The sequence below is a fragment of the Pezoporus occidentalis genome, unplaced genomic scaffold, assembly GCF_034315485.1.
Source record: "Pezoporus occidentalis ecotype Australia unplaced genomic scaffold, CSIRO_AGI_Poc_V1 ctg186, whole genome shotgun sequence".
Lineage (NCBI taxonomy): Eukaryota > Metazoa > Chordata > Aves > Psittaciformes > Psittacidae > Pezoporus > Pezoporus occidentalis.
In genome coordinates, this window is record NW_026913704.1 from 1,026,441 (window position 1) to 1,043,740 (window position 17,300).

The window sequence follows — 17,300 nt, forward strand, 5'->3', positions numbered from 1 at the left end:
ACTCTTGAAAGGCAGAATTAGAAAAATGTGATTCAATGCAGCCTATGTGACCTGATATCTTGGCAACTGCTTCAACGTATACCCAATCTGCAGACAAAATAGCCTTTGTGAAGAAGCCCAAGAATGTAGTATGCAAGTTAATGTATCAAAAGGCCAGGAAGAGAATAATTCACTTTCACCTTGCTGCAGAGGACAAGCAGCCGTAAAAGCTGTGCACTATCGGCAAGCTTTTTTGTTGCTGTTTTTAACTCAACCTCCAGTTCAGAGCTCTAGCCACCTCGGCAGCATTCCAGCTAGAGCTGCTGACATCTCCGACCTAATCAAGTGCTGGATTATCTTGTCCTGACAAATTGGAGCTGGTGCCTCGTGAAAAGTCTTTCCTGAAGTACTTTGCTCCCCTGTAATAAGATGGCAGATGTCTGAATCAAGCCCCAGAGCTGGCAGAGTGCTGTTTTCTTAATGGCTTTTGGTAGCAAGTGTAAATGTTTTAAGGCAAGCCAGTGCTAAACTGGAAGCACAGTTAAGCATGATAAATTTCACAGGAAACTAGAAGGTGTACTAGGTAGTGGTTCATACTGAGTACATACAGGCTGCACTGCTTACCTCAAAACCCTTGCCCTAAAAATTACTTCTTCTGTGAGCAAAGCTCTTGAGGAACATATTTGTTTTAAAACATAAATTCTCTTTGGCTGCTGCATCTTTCTAAGAAGAGTTGGAGTTATTGAGCTATTAGAGACTTGCTCAGCCTTCTGTGACTCAAACACTGGTGCAAGTCATTCAGGGTAGATAAACTCTTTTCTTTCTCTAAAACATACTAAGAAAAAGTTTATGTTACAGAAGCAAAGGTACTGTATATGTGTGTGTTTGTACATTAACAGGTAAAACAGCCAGGGTAAATATAGCTAACATAGAGGTATTCCTTGCAAATATTTGTTTTTTTTCTTTCTTGGTTTCAGTCCTGGAGAAAAAGCAGCAGTTCTCATGTGCCAGACAAGGAACATCTTTATATATCACAGCCACCTATACTGTGCCTCTCATAACACTGCTTTGCTCTTTTCCAGGGGAATCCCTACATGTGCAATAATGAATGCGATGCGAGTACCCAAGAACTGGCTCATCCTCCAGAACTGATGTTCGATCTCGAGGGAAGACATCCCTCCACATTTTGGCAGTCCACAACTTGGAAGGATTATCCAAAGCCTCTTCATGTGAATATTACGCTCTCCTGGAACAAAACCATTGAGCTTACAGATAACATAGTTATCACTTTTGAATCTGGCCGTCCAGACCAAATGATCCTGGAGAAATCACTTGACTATGGACGAACATGGCAGCCCTACCAATATTATGCCACAGACTGCTTAGATGCTTTCCACATGGATCCAAAATCAGTGAGGGATTTATCACAGCACACGGTCCTAGAAATCATTTGCACAGAAGAATATTCTACGGGGTACATGACAAATAGTAAAATAATCCACTTTGAAATCAAAGATAGATTTGCTTTTTTTGCTGGACCTCGGCTTCATAATATGGCTTCTCTTTATGGCCAGCTTGACACAACCAAGAAGTTAAGAGATTTCTTTACCATCACAGATCTGAGAATAAGACTGCTCAGGCCAGCAACTGGAGAAATATATGTAGATGAGCAACACCTGGCGCGCTACTTTTATGCAATTTCAGACATAAGGGTATACGGAAGGTAAGAGAATATATACTTTTAGAAACAGTCACGTGTGTTTGCTTTTAGGGGTTATTCAAAACCCTTTATTTCCCAAACATGACATTTTCTGCCAAGATATGTTCATTGGAAATATGGCTCAGTTGAAGTCTGTTACTTTTCATGGTAGAAGTTTCTCACTCAGTGACACAAAGTCCTGGGTGTTCACTGGCACTGGCCTGGGATCTTGAGCCCTAGCTCTCACGAGCAGGATAGTATTAACGGTTTCTTATGTAGGCTCAGGAATTCACCCTAGCATCAGGACACTTTCTGCTTTTATATAGTTGGAGCCTGATCTGACGGTAGTTAACTGAAAAGAGAGATTCTGTTTTAGCATTCGACTTTTTCAGGCCTTTAATGTTTGATACTGCAGCTCTTCTGCAGACCCTTCCCACTAGGTCTGACTAAGAACTGCCTGTGAACAAGGCAGGCAGCAGAGATTAGAGTCCATTACTTTCACTTAGATTAGTTCTGAAATACAATGAAGCTGAAGTAAAATGAAGAATAAAATCAATAAGAAAAACAAAAAACAAACAAACAAAACCAAAAAAAAAAAAAAAAACAAAACAAAAAAAAAAAAACAAAACAACCAAAACCCACCACAAAATACAACACTGTTTTATAGAGACTGATTTGAACCTAACAAAGATGATTACTGAGCTGGGTTTGAGACAAACAGTCCCTCTAGGGCAAGCAGTGGCTGGTGTCAGGTGCTATAGTCCCAGAAATAATAACCATGCATTGACATTCCTATTGGGAAATTTTCTTCCAAACTCAAACTAGCAACTGACTAATGACCTCAGGCAAGAATGTGATACCCTTTATGTGTATCTTGGATGCCAATTTGTTCTAAAGATATAAATGGGACCTTCTTTATTAGCAATTCACTCACCTCTCTAATGTACTTTTTCCTTCTCCTCTGTTTCTTCTATAGAGAGTTCAAATTTTCCTTTCTAAACCCATCTCTTTTTTTTTGAGAGAGAGAAGCTAAGTATCAAAATGAACTTTTAAGCTAATGTATGTTGGAAGGTCAGGGCATTTTTTGCAGACAGGACTGAGTGCAAAAAAGAATAGAGACAGTGATTATATGAAACAGCGATGACTATATTTTTGTTACTGCTGTAGTTAGTTTGCCATTTTCTGCTTCTTTTGTACAAGCCTTTCATGTTCATAAGCATTTCCGTATTGCAAAAACTGATACATAAAATCAAAATATAATCAAATTACTGTGATGTAATCATTGAAAAATATTATTTTTCAATAAAGGAATAATTTTATGTAAATAAATACTTTTTATATAAAATATGTTTTTTATATAAATGAAGAATATATGCCATATACAGATTTGAATGCATAAGTGCTTTTGCAGTGGCGATATGTTTTTATATGATATCAGAAGCATTTGTTAGGACCATAGGTTTACACAGTATGTAGTTGCAATCTTCTGTGTCCACACCAAATACATAGGGATAGATACAGAGTCAGTAGTTGAACGTGTGAAACTGGAAGACGAACGGTGCTGGTTTAAGAATTCTTATTGTAACCCTCATTAGTTACATGGTAAATTATTTTCCAGAAGTCTCTTGAGAAGGCTGAGTGGATCACAGACAGCTTAAGGTACTGTTTTAAATAGTTTGGTAAGATTAGCCAAATATATATAACAATAACAACAAATATGTTCTGCTTAATGCGCATCATTTCTCCACTGTGCTCCACATAGGTTAGCTCTACAGAAGCATCATACCAAAGCTCAGGCTCTGAAGGTCCTCACTCCTTAAGAAAAAGCTGCTCCCCATCCAAAAACCCATTTGGAACTTAGTTTGACTTCAATTAGACTATCAGTACTTTATCAAAACATGTGGAGGATTAAAAAAGAGTGCGTTGCATGCAAATGAGAAACAGAAACCTTTCAAGCACATCTGGGGCATGGCAATCTTGTGAAAAATTACAGAAATGAAGTGTGACTGTACAGAGGAGTTATCTGATGAGAATGCTTGTTGTCTAAATGCTGCAGTAATTGGTCACATGCTTTAAAGGAAATATCTGCTGTGTAATAGTGCCTCACTAGATTAGATTCATGTAAATTCTTATCACTCTTCTGCTAATGAGAACAGCTCTTTAGGGATTTGGTGGCCTTTCCTTCAATAGGTAGGGACCCCTCCTTGTTAAACACTTTACGAACTTGTTTGCTGTTAAGTAGCTGTGGGGTTGCAGTACACAGTCCTTGATTATTTAGTCAAACCAAATGTAACTTGCAGAAGGCACACTGTCACCCAGTTTTAAGTATTTTTAGTCTCCTACTGGAAACCTTATAGCACCCCATTAGCACTATATTTAGAATGTTAAGCAAAAAAATTTTTTTTTTCTTTTCCTTGCTGTGGTGTTTCATATTCTGGGCTTTGAGACCTAGATATTTGTATCCAGATAGAAAGCTAGACTAGATTATTCCATTACTCCATAAAAAGGGACATTACCCAGGAGCTTGACATGTGGTAGATGGGTGATGCTAGCAGACACATACTGAAGCTAGTCCTTTTACTGAAAAAAAATGGTAAAAAAAAAAAAAGGTTAAATGTAGTTAAAAACACAAAAGCTCATAATAACATATTTCTAAAGGCAGCGTAAAATGTTATTTGTTTCATGCTGTATTTTAAAGATTAATGACAATGAAAGACATCTGCTTTAAAGCCGCCATGTTTAATATACAGGGTGCTAGGGTGGTCAGTACTTCACAATGAATTATAGATAGGAGATTTGACCACTTAATATGGGGTTTGTTTTGTCATTGCTTTGCATTTTGGTGTGAAATAAGCCTGATGTATGTTGCATTAGAGGTGAAAACCTGTCTACTCTCAATGAATGCTTTACCTCCTCTATTACTACCTGTTTATTCATCTTCAATTTACCACTTCCATTGCGTATTTATTAAGGTGATGAGAAAAAGGAAATGTGGCTGTTAGCAATTTCAGCAACCCCATTGTGTTCACATTATTCAAGAAACCTAATAATCCACATGAACGAATTCTGACTTACTGATGGTCTGCCTCACTAAATCAGGGTGATTTTTTTTTCTAGTGAATAATGGACGATGTAGTGTGCCAGTACCTTAATTAAAGAGAGCCTCTCTTAGTCTTGATCTCATTTTAATTTACAGGGTAATACTACAATAATATCACTAATGGAAGGTACATTAAAGGGCATAAAGTAGCATTAACTGTATTAAATTATGGCACTTGTGTTAATTAACTGCTGAAGCAAGATGGTCCTAATGGCTAGAAAGGTCGACGAATGCATAAATAAAGTCTTCTGGGAAGGGAAACTAAGAAAGAGCAGACATTGTTCCCCTTGTCTCGCCTTGCTGCAGAGAATCAGAGGGTGTCCTGTGTGGTAACCTCTAGAAGGTTTCTTTCACTTCGTTGCCTGGACTGTCTGCAGGCTCTGCCTGTCTTTGATTCCACGTGAAAGACAGTCCTGGCAGTAAGCTGTGAGGTACAGCTCCCTTTTTTAGTTTGTTTTGTTTTTTTTTTTATTTTAAGAGAATTTCATTAGAATGCTGATAATGATTATTTGAAGTCAAGCAAAAGGTTCCTAGCAGATTTTGGATCAGGCTGCTAAAGGTTTAACCATGTTTATTCCAATGTATTTTTGCTTTAACTGTTATATTGTCAGTGATGTGTACATTTATACACTGTAAATTAACTGTAATTTGGGATGCTAGTAAAAAAAACTAGCAGTTTTTTTAATTCCCCAGTGACAGAATGACTAGCTGGCTAAAACAAAGGAGCTTATTGTTTTGAGGTGATTAGGTTTTGATCTAAGAGCCACCGGTTTCCTTCTGACTTCAGAATATCCAGCCTCTGCACAATGTTATTAAGCCCTTTGAAATTTATTTTTATACCTTTCTTGCCTTGAAGCTTCTCTATTTAAGCCCCAGGGTTTTCTGACCCTGTCTCAGCTAAGATTGCAGTTCCAGCAGCAATAGAAATCTCTTAACTCACAATGCACAAGTGGAAACTATCCTCAGTTTTAACAGTTTCTTGCTCTCACATTATCTCTTCTAAATTTAAATCCACCTCAGCATCTGAATAAATTAGTCTGAAGGAAAGCGTATGTGCTTAGGGGGCTGGGGCTTTTTTGTCTTTTTAGTCAGCTTGCCCCTCCTGCCAGCTGTGACCCTGCCCCTGCTGTGGTGGATTTGGGGTAGGTGAGTGGCCTTCCTCTTAAAAAAGGCTGATGTGCTGCCCTGAGCTGGGAGCTCACACTGCAACCTTCAGCAGACAGTCACAGCGTGAAGGCTGGGCTGTCCATTTTTCATCCTCTGTCTTATTCTACAGATCCATTCTATGGATGGATTAATTAGATTAAATCTGTATGTTACTCTGGCATACACTTGACAATGCTGCAATAATATCACTCTGCAATTCACCCAAAGCAAAATTTTGCCTTGGGGAAGCACTAATACATAGAAATGGTTTAGTTTTATTTATAATAGAAAATGTTTTCATTAATGTTCAGCTCCAAAACAGACCATCAATATGAAGATATGTAGGCTTTAAGCTTTTAAAGAGGCAACTGACAATCATTCTTGTTTCTAGTATTTATTTACCATACTTGAATACACTTTGTTTTACAAGAATACTTGCATAAACTGCTTGTTCTCCTTTGAGATTTCCACTAGTCACTAGGGGGAATCTAGCAGTTTCTCCAATTAAATTATGAACTCATTAGAGAACAGGAAAGGAAAAGAAACTTATGTATTTAAGAGCATGTCAATTTATCTTTAACTCCCAAGTGCGATTGGCTTTTTTGCTATATTTACTGTAATATGTCACTAAGGAAAATGGCCCTTTGTTTTCTGTAGAGACAAATCTAGGATCGTGAGGAATTGACATAATGAAATAGTTACTGTGTTTATTTACGCATGAGCAGTCTCCAATGGTCTCCTTGCTACGGGTGTCCTGTGTGGGATTTACTCCTGCCCATGTTCACATAATACTGGCTTACACTGTCCATCCTTCTGACACAAGTCCCATCCATCAGCTCTCAGTGGTCTCAGTCTTACAGTGGCTGGAAAGGGAGCAGAGCAGTAGAGTCTGGACAGCTGACTAGGTCTCTAATTCTACTATATACTTTTGAAGTTAGTGAATTTAAATCACCAGTTTTCACTCACCACTTTTTCTCATTAGCATTTGATCATCTCTTCTTGGCCTGTTTTGCAAGATGTAAAGTATTTCCATACTGATCTCCCCCAGCTGTCTTTCAAAGAAGCTCAGTATTGTGTGGGATTAGGGTGTCTGAGGAGAGGCACCAAGCCTTTTTGTAGTATAATTCTTTTTGCCATTGAACATTAAAGGAGTAAAGATAAAACTCCTGATGAAAGAAATGAGCATTTTTCTTTTTATATTGCTTTGTATGCTGAAAAGCTATCCAAAGAGTCTTCCTGAATAAATTCAGTGGTTCCAGTATCTTCCAGAAACTTACTTTCCTTTAAGCTTTTCATTTCAGAAGAGTTCAATTTAATGCAAACACTGAAATAAGCTTAAAGATCTCCTGGATCCCATAGAATCATAAAATGGTTTGGGTTGGAAGGGATCTCAAAGCTCATCCACTTTCAACCCCACTACAGTGGGCAGCAGCACCTTCCACTAGACAAGGTTTCTCAAAGCCTCATCCAACCTGGCCTTGAACACTTCCACATATAGAAATGATTCATGGCACATGGATGTCCTTCAGGATGAAGTTAAAGCTGGAGGGATATCACATTTATCAAGTTAAATGTTTTAAAATTTCCAACTATTTCACAAGTAATAGGAACTACCAACTTGTAGATTTTTTTTTTCTGTTGTTTTTTAAATTTAACACCGATCCCTTCCATGGGTGCCATCATGGTAAGATTGCCTGTTTTTAGTTTTGTCAACCTCAGTACCTAATTGCATGTGCTTAGGAACTGATTTTTCCTGTATACTCCTCAGCATGTGAAGTGTCCCAGAAGGTAGTAGATGATCCCTGAATATTCAGGTGCTTTTTCTATATATCCATGTGCTTTTTACACAGGTGATGTTAACCTTTTTTGTTAGTTGTAATAAATGATCCATAATTCAGCTTTGATTCAGGGAAATACTTGAAACCGAGGGAATTTTGTTGCCTTTCTTCCTATTTCCCTCTAGTACAATGCTATAGTAAATGCTCTGTATCACTCCCTATATGTTATGAGAAGTTAGGTATTGAGAGACCAGACCTGATAATGGTTTCACATGCCGTCCTGTAAATCAGGAGTAATTTCAGTAAAGTTACCTGTATTAGATCAATGAGATTCAAATGCTTTTATGTAGGAGGAGTGAGGGAAAACAAGTGATGGAGAGGAAGTGAGGACAGAAGGAAGGAAAGAAAGGAGGGAGGTAGGATAGAAGTAAGGAGGTTGTCCCGGCTTCTGTTTAAAAGAAATAAGCAAAAAACCACACCTCTCAGTCTTTTCACCCTCTCTCATCTTGTATAATAAGGCTGATGTAAATAAATCAGGACAATTCTGCTAAATCCAATGATACAATCACACCCAGACACCTATTCAGAAAACTGGAAAGTGAATTAGTCATGGTCTAATAGTCTCATTAAGTGGGGTGTGTGAGAAGCCTTCCTCTCCTTCATTGTTGAGTCTGTCTCTGGGATTAATGGGCCTCAGCAGTACTAGTGACCCATGCACAAAGGAAATCATCATGATCCCTACTTGATTGCAGGGGGCCGTAGTGTGAGTCAGCAGCAAAACTCCTCCATAAAACACAGGTGAAACACCTTGTTAACTGGGCTGAACAACAGGGAAAGTTTCAACAATGATGTAATTCTGTTTATAGAATATAATCTCTACAGAAAGAATTTGCAATCCTGTGAATTTAGCAGGCAGCAATACAGTCAGGGAAAAGGAGACAAGGGGTTATGCTGCAGGTAGCATTCCTAAGAGAAAGTCAGGCTGCTGACGCATTCAGGAAAGCATAATATTAGCTGTAGCCCTTTGCAGGAGAATAGTGTGTGTCCTTGGTTAGATTCATGGGACATGGTAGAAATGAGAGGATGCTGAATGGCAAGAGGCATCCTAATAGCATTAGGAGGGAGCAGGAACTGGAGAACATCATGTCATACTACCACTGCTGTACGAGACCACCTTTAATTCTGCAGCACACCAAGTTCTTGGAGCCTTAGAGTCGGTCTGTCAACAGCATCTGGTTCTCACACAACAATACTTCTCACATCCAGACTTCTAAGCAAGTAGCAATTAATGGAAAGTAATGGTTGGTATGACTTTTATGCTGGAAATGCTTCCATACTCTGTAGTAACATATCTGTACTTCACTGGTGATTATTTTAACATTTCTGTTTTTATAAGTGGAGAGCACTTATTAAAATAAGCCTAAAACCAAATAAAGTTTGGAAGAGTCTGATAACCTACAGCTCCATGCTCTAGGTTAAGGCTGATCAGGCCTTGGGACATACTATGGGTACTGCAATACATATCATACATACACATGCCCATATCCCAGTGCTGGAAGGCAGTTTTCTAAAATTATGCTCTTTGTTTGAAACCTTGAGTCTATCCTCTGATTATGATGTTTGTGCAGATGTCAGTAGTCGTCTGCTTCTTTGTTCTAAACTCGCTGGAGGACCTTGTGATTCATTTAATTTTCACAAATCCACTTTTGTCTTTATGGGAATAAAGCTATGCAGAGTGTCTTTCCTCTCTGCCATGCAGTATCCCTACTTAGACCCTCTGTAGATGTGTGTTGGCCTGTAATATGAGCCAGTATCTGGTATATTAAGATTTATAAAGTACATTGAAATACACTTAAGAAAGACTGATAGAGAAGCACAATGGATTGTTATAATCTATCCTCCCTGCACCATCGTTCATAAAACAGGCATGTAACAAGAGTACTGGTACAAATGTTAATGATAGTGATGCTGTCCCAGTGACAGAGGGATATGGTGGTTCACATTTAACTGCCATCAGTATTTCTGTTAAACTGCACATTAAACCTGTTAACAGCCGAAAAGATAAAATTTGATTACAATAAGGATATATACATTGAGATATGCATCCTCACACTCAACTAATTAGTTGCCATCAAGTGTTTTTGCTTTGCTCGGTGACATGTGGTATATAAATCACTACAATATGTTAAATGCAAATGGTTGGTAATAGGGTAACCATCTGCTCACTGTTAGAAAGTTAGCAGAGGAATACAGTAAGCTGTACTTCTAATAACGATGCTGAACTCACATCCCTGAAATACCAAATATCTAAAAACAGCTGCCTCCACTAACGACATTGCTAATACGTCTCTTACCCTTTTCATTTTCAGAAGTAAACCACATATTGTAAGAGGTAATTTTGTTCTTCAGGATGAACTTGACTTCAAGGCTACAGTCTGTAACAGCAGTGTGAACCATCGTATCTCAGAGCCTGATCTTCTTCGATTGTGTTGACTGCTTTTGAACAGCCAATAAATAATCAGGCCGCCCACTCCTCTCAGGATATCTTTACATCCACAAATATAATTAAACTCTCTTTCTCCCCTAGCCCTTGCTGCCAAGCCCTTTTTCAGTGATGACATTATTTTGCAACTGATAGATAGTTGGCATATTGCTGTCTGGTAATATATTATGGTAGAGACTGTCAGAGGGTGCCTTCCATCTAATAATCTACCATGCCCTATGAGCATTAAAGATCGCCACTGCAAAGAGGGATCAATTACTTTGCCACAGATGTGTTACCAGGGGCTGTCACATACCTTTGCAATGAGCACTTCTGGATACCCTAGTGACAAAGTAATGCATTGGAAAATTAGTAGTGAGACAGGAGTGAAGGACTGCCTGCCAAAGTTGAGGCTGTGCCTTCAAGAGGGCAGCACCTTCTCTCCTTAAACATTCAGTCATCTGCTGGTCGGGGTCACTGTCACAGGGCTGATGTGCTACCTCTCTTATGAGTAATATATTGCATGATCACCCATCAGAGAGATTAATATGTTCCTGTACTGAATTCTCAAGACATGGCTCTCAATGTTAAAGCAGCTGAGGAATTAATTCAGCTCACACTGTCTGAATGGAAAAGTATGTGATTTCATCAAAGTCAGATGCTTGTGCTGCTGTGTCTTCCTTAAGCCATGTTGAGAGGGAGGGGTTGGTGTTTGTTTGGGGGGTTACATCTGGCATGGTGCTGTCTGATATAAGATGGTGCTTCCAGGGAAGCACCTGCAGGGGAAAAGGCTGCAGGAGATCTCATTAGCCTGGCAGTTTCTCAGCCCCGGGATGAATTGCAGAATAAGATGCTTGCTCTACAGGGTCTAAGAAACCTGCGGCTCTGTGGAGGTGTGCTGTCCAGCAAAGCTTTCCAAGTTTAAAAAAGCCTTACAGTGAGACATTTTTGTGCTAACACATTTTCCTTTGTTACCTTGAAAGTAAAGAAGCACTGGCTGAAGGCTGCACATGTTTAGTGACTCCATTTTGATTCACAGAGAACACTTGCCTGTTTCAAAATGGGGTGTCTGCATTTTAAAGTTACCTGGAGCATTTATAGGCAGAGCTGGTGTGATGAGCAGCACTTTATATTACCTCAAAGGCATGGTGCCAGAGCTGGGAATTTGATAAGCCAGGGTCCTGAATTGGATTCCAGCAATGGAGACAAGTTTTAGGAAGCTCTCATTTGAAATTGCAAGCAGGGGAAAAACAGGATTCTTTCTCTTTAATTGCATTAGATTTATTGAACTGAAGCATTGCTTCAGTTCCCAGAACACTTTATATATATTTTAATGCAAGTTACCAGAGACAGAACAGTTGCAGGACTGTTATTGCTTCTGACTTTTATATTTGGGAAACTGATTTTACTCATTTTCCCATTTAACTCTCTCATGCATTATGAATCTTTAGACTTTGGGATGTTTTTTACTGAAGTTGTTATAGACATAGTAATTTCAACTTCCTTGATTTGGTAATGCTTCTGTAGTGCTTTTGTTTAGGGCTGTTCAGAAAAGCCAGGCCAAGCCACATGAACTGGAGTGCAGGAACCTCTGGTAGCCCTTTTGTGTAGGAGGAGAAGGAACATGAAATTCATTCCCTCAGTAGCTGATCCTTTAGATTTTATATGATGTATGCTGCTAGTGTTCACTGTGACACAAATGTCCTGGCAATTGAATGCTTCCCATCCATTGTTTTTGGGGGAGAGGAAGGGTCATTTGACAGGTTTGGGGTCTTTTTACCCTTACTTACTTTGGCTGTATTTTTATAGCCTCATCACTTTTTAATTGTCTCTAGATCTTTCCATTTTATTTATTGAACTGTGAGATGCTTCTTCCTTACTTAGAGCTAGGGATGTTGTTTTCACTAAATAAGCACAACCAGCAGTTGACTTAAAAAAACTCAAACATTTCAATAAATTACCATTCCTGTCACCCAGTTAGAGCATAGCATGTCCAGTGACCTTCCGCACCACTGGGGGAAGAGAGTCACCGGGAGCAAGGTACAGCAATGGCAGGTGGGACAGGGGACAAAACTGCAATATGAGAAGGCATCTGTTTTGTCAGTGACCCACTTTGGGAAACCCTCCTTCCCTCCTCCCACACCTTGCATACCTCCAGCTGTTCATTTCTCATTGTCTTGCTTCTCTTTTTGGTGATCATCACTCCTTCAGTTGTATCGCATGGAGAGTCATGGCCTTTGTGGCTCAAGGAAGGAATAGAACATCTCAATTTACAATGAAAAAGTAAACCTATTATACTTTTGTCAATGCAGAAAATCGCTTATCATTTAACAAGCTTCATTAAAGATACTGTGCTTATGTCTCCCTTCTTTTGAATGCCCCTGAAATAATCCTTCCAGCAGGACAGCGAAACAACAAGGAGACAGTTACATTTTTAATCACTTGTGTCCCATAGGAATGCCACTCTGCCAGCAAGGGCAGCTCCTTCGCCTCTGCAAGAAAGGGAATTAAAAGATGGGAAGCTGTGGTTCCAGAATGGTGTGCTGCAGTTATTAATGAGCTAAAGATCAAACAATCTGTGTGTCATTAACTGCTATTATTCTGAAAATGTTTAACCCAATCCAAAAGCTAGATCTGGGGGAAAACACCCAAACAAATAAATAAACAAACAAAAACCAAACAAAAACCCCAAAAACAAAACCCCAAAAGGGTTTAATTCCCCCACTGCTTTTCTTTTTTTTTTTTTTCCAAATGGTGAATGGGGACTAGAGAAACAGTTGAATGAGAGGAATAGGGAAAAGTAAAATAACATTTAATTTCTCCTCTACTGTATATATCTCAAAAGAAAGTGTCAACAGTGTAGAATCCTTACACACTCAAACCAATCTGCATTATCTTAACGTCCCATCAGGTAGATCAGTTAGTCACTGCAGAAGTAACCCTCAATGTGGTGACTCTTTCCAAGATGCATCCTGTCAGGTGGATGATGGCAATAGCCTCAGTTCTGACATGTACAAATATCTCAAGTTTTAGACTTGATGTCTCAAAATACAGTCGGGTTTTCTACAGATACAGAGTCATTTTATTGAGAGATCAGATTCTGAAAGCTCTCTTCATTCCAGTGGCTACTTTTGGAGACTAATGCAGACTTTGGTTTTTGTGGTCTCTATGTTTGTTTGTTTGTTAATGTTTCCTAAAATATGCATGCTTTAAATAGGAGAGATGCCGGAGAGCAGTACCACCAGAATGACAAAGGTTTATGTGTTGATTCCAAAAGCGGGTGAAGTATACACTTATAATGTAGTTCATTGGTTTCCTCACTGTATAGTCATAGCCAGGTTTTGACTAAAAAATGCACAATTAGTGTGTAGCTGACATTCAGCCTGCCTGTGAATTGTGGACAGTACATACATATGCTCTAAAGGCTTCATACAAAGAGCATGATGTTAGATTTTTAGAAACATTTGGCATTTAAAAGGAAACCACCTAAAGGTAATTTAGTGCTGGGTTCTGGAAAAAAAATGGGGATTTTGTAAATTTTGAGTGTTTTGTTATAATAGAACTTTTGAAAAATCTCTTGCATGTATTAGGACCACCAAAAGAAGTGTTTACTCCCAAAGAAAAGGTTCTGCAATTTAAAATGGGCTGAATGCATGCTGTAACAAGAGGGAGGTCTTTGGGAGTGTTGTGCAAGCATTGCTGCAATGCAAACGCTATTAATGGAATATAAAGTCTAGTCACAATGCCCTATATTCAGGAGCTTCCCCCTAATTCCTGACACACTAAATGTGTACTTTTTTAATGCCCTCATAATCTTAGCACATTTTAAAAGACACCAGGTTTGAAAATTCAGCTGCTGTAACTACATCAGGCAAACAGGAAAGGGAAAGAATTGCCATGAAGGCATAGGGGAGATTTCATCCTGAAAGACTTGTAGGCAGCAGCCCAAGGCACTCATCCTGCCTTGCAGCTGCAGAAGCAGGTGCCAAACACACTGGGGGGTGAGGGGGTAGCTGTTTTGTCACGGGTGTTACTGGAGTTCACAGCCTGCAGTGCGTGCATCTCAAGAGAAGCCTATTAAAAAGGCCTTTTTATCTTTATTATATCAAGTTCTTTATCATCAGATGTAGGTCAGCGTCTGAAAATCCAGAGATTGCCATGAAGGAGTAAAACTAAAGCAAAACACAGGAGTGATTTGCATATTAAAAAAAAAAACAAAACCAAAAGGAATAAAAATGTATTCTGAAAGCTACATTCAACTTCAGTTTGAAAAAACTTGGACAGGTGCCAGAAGCTTGTTCCCTTTGTGATATGGCCACTAAGACATTTGATTCAGTCAACTTACTATATATCATGATAAATCTGTATATAGCAGAAAATCCACAAAGTTCTGTCCTTTTCCTCTCCTGAGCTTTTCTGCCCAATGTGGAAGCAGAGAACAGCTTTAAGAAGATATTGGGGCACTTCTGAGCCCTGTGTAATGCTCCCCTCCCGGCTTTTGTAAGTCAACAGGCATGAGAAGAGATGAGGAAAGATGATGAGCATTAATGATGGGGACAGGAAGTCATGACTGCTGTGGGCACCATCCTAAATCCCAGTGGAACTGTCTCCTTCCTTCTCCTCTGCAACAATCTCAGTGTCTGAGAGAGAGAATAGACTAAAACATATCTTACACTAACTCCTTCATCTCCAGAAGTATTACAAATGAAAATATTTCCCAAAAAAAAAGAGGCCATTATTCTTTTTTTCTTGTTTTGTTGGTTGGGTGGGGTTTTTTATTTACATAATTTGGAAAGTTTCTCATAATTATGTCCAAGTTCTTTAATGATAAAGTTCAGTGTCATGCAAGAGTTCTTGTTAGGATCCTCTGAAGGCACCATCACTATATCTCTTCCTGTCAGGTATTCATGACAAATTCCTATCCATAGAAAAGAAGAAGAGTTTCTTTTCAATCGATGGTACTTCTTTGTCAGTGTGCAAACGAAAGCCAGTTAATTTTTAACAGTGGTCTCCTTAACTCTGTGCCTTGAAGAATGCTTTAAGGCAAGGAAGCATCCTGTCTGACTGTGCCCCAAACAGGATCCTATACAATCTTGATAGATCTATTCCTTTTAATAAAGTGCTGCTTGAGAAATAGATACTGCTAGACATTCCTGTAATAATGACTTTTTTTTCAGATCTAGCTTCTTTCTTTACCTACATCTATTAGTTCTCTAGTATTGTTCATAGAGCTATCTATTATATTTTATATATAGATGCGCATACATTTTGCTTCCAGATTATCAAACATTCTTTGTGAGCAGAAACACCCTGTACTTTTTCCATTGGAGTTTGGGGGTGAGGAAGCCTGCTTGACATTTCAGGGAAAGCTGAAAAGTTTGTATAGGATTTTAAATGCTATGCTATGCAACATGGAATTGCAAAGGTTTGTTCTTCAGTATAAACATATACCGATTGTTTTTGTCAGCAGTATTTCACAATTTGCTTTCCCCTATGACAGCCTTACATTATTCATAACTTGCAATCTATTCCTTAAATTTTCAGTTGTAAGAGTTTCCTGGTGGGGGTCACAGAATATGAAAGGAAGTATTGATTTGAAACATTTGAAATATAAATGAAGTTGTTTCATTCTTCTGGTACATGGAATATTATAGCCACTGGATCAAATTTGACCTCCCACAGCGTCTGTTTTCATAAACAAAAAAATATGTTCATGACCTCACAGTGGACAGTACAGCTCAGCTCTAGCCTCTGAGCATGCTTTGATATGCCCAGTATTTGTTAAGAAACAAACATGAATAATAAATATTTCAATGCACTTGAATGCCAAAAGTGATCACTGCTTTATTCTAGTCTGACATTATGTCAGTGTCTGAAGACTTTGCTTTGAAACTACTAGTCCTGTATCACTGCAGCTAATACAATAATATCAAAGCAATATCATCAACCCCATTTCACAAACACATACACAAAGTCTCTTGTCCTATGTCACATGAGTTTGGGGTTAGAGCAAGTATTAAACACAGTGGCAAATCTGTTTTGGCACTTGGGGAAAACCTTCAGCATTGGCGGTACTGTGACAAGCAGTACATGTCCATATCCGTCTCCTCATTGCTCCAAGGCCAATGCCAGAAGCCAGGTCTCCTTTCCTTAACTGAGGGATCCTTTTCAGCTACATCTGATAAGCAAATAAGACTGCCTAGCTCTGACACACATGGTCTTCACACCTGCAAGTGTGAAGATCAGATCATCCATTAGGAGTCATACCCACACATCATCTATTAATTTGCTACATTCAGATTTTTCTTTGTTAAAAAGCTGGTAAATTTGACCCATGATATCATCTGTCTCAAGCTTTCTAATACTAAAGAACATCTGTAATTTTTGAATCTTTGTATAATTGAACTGACTTTAATAAAACATAATAAAATGTTTGCAGAATCCAGCCAGTTTAATGGCTTTAAGATAACAGTGAGTAGTGTCTCTAATTAAACAGTAGTTATACAGTATTTTTTAAAAAGAAAACAAGCTTTCTCTTCATGAAGTCAGCAACTGAAATAAAGGAGGTGAAAGAATAATTGTTTTCCCAAATTAAAAAGAAAAGATACAGCTAGAACTTTATTTCCTGAACCATTTAAAATTAGTCCCAGCAAATAATTTCATTCTGTTGTGTTGTTATACTAACACGACTAGAGATGAGATGATCTAAAAGCTCTTTTTCAATATCCAAGTTAGCTATAGGATGTTAAGTTACTTTTGGCATACTTCAGACACTGTGCACAGAAACAGACTGCTCCGTTTTCATTTGTATTTTTGAAGTTTAAGTTACTCACAGGAGAAACTTCTGTCAGGGATGGCTAAAAGTATCTATCTTTTGAATTCAATCTACATTAATATATACTTTTGACTATTTATTTATTTATTTGAAAACTCAAAAAAGGCATGATTTTTCCTTTGGAAAGATTTTTGTTCAAAAAGAAAAAATGTCAAAAATAATTTCTAAAAAGGAATTTAAACCTGAAAATAAAACTATTCATTTCATTTGACACAAAGATTTTTTTTCCCACAGTTTTTTTTTCATTTCAGTCACTGAACTGAAAAATCAATTATTCGCAC

General features: G+C 38.4%; 1 protein-coding gene across 7 annotated transcripts in view; it reads left to right on the plus strand.

Moving 5' to 3' along the window:
- Positions 1–17,300, plus strand: part of NTNG1 (netrin G1) — a 176,951-nt gene that overhangs the window by 72,478 nt on the left and 87,173 nt on the right. For all 7 annotated transcript variants that reach the window (XM_062615917.1, XM_062615911.1, XM_062615914.1 and 4 more), the window contains exon 3: positions 1,062–1,702. In XM_062615917.1, coding sequence (XP_062471901.1) covers positions 1,062–1,702 — 641 coding nt within the window. The remainder of the gene's footprint in view (positions 1–1,061; positions 1,703–17,300) is intronic.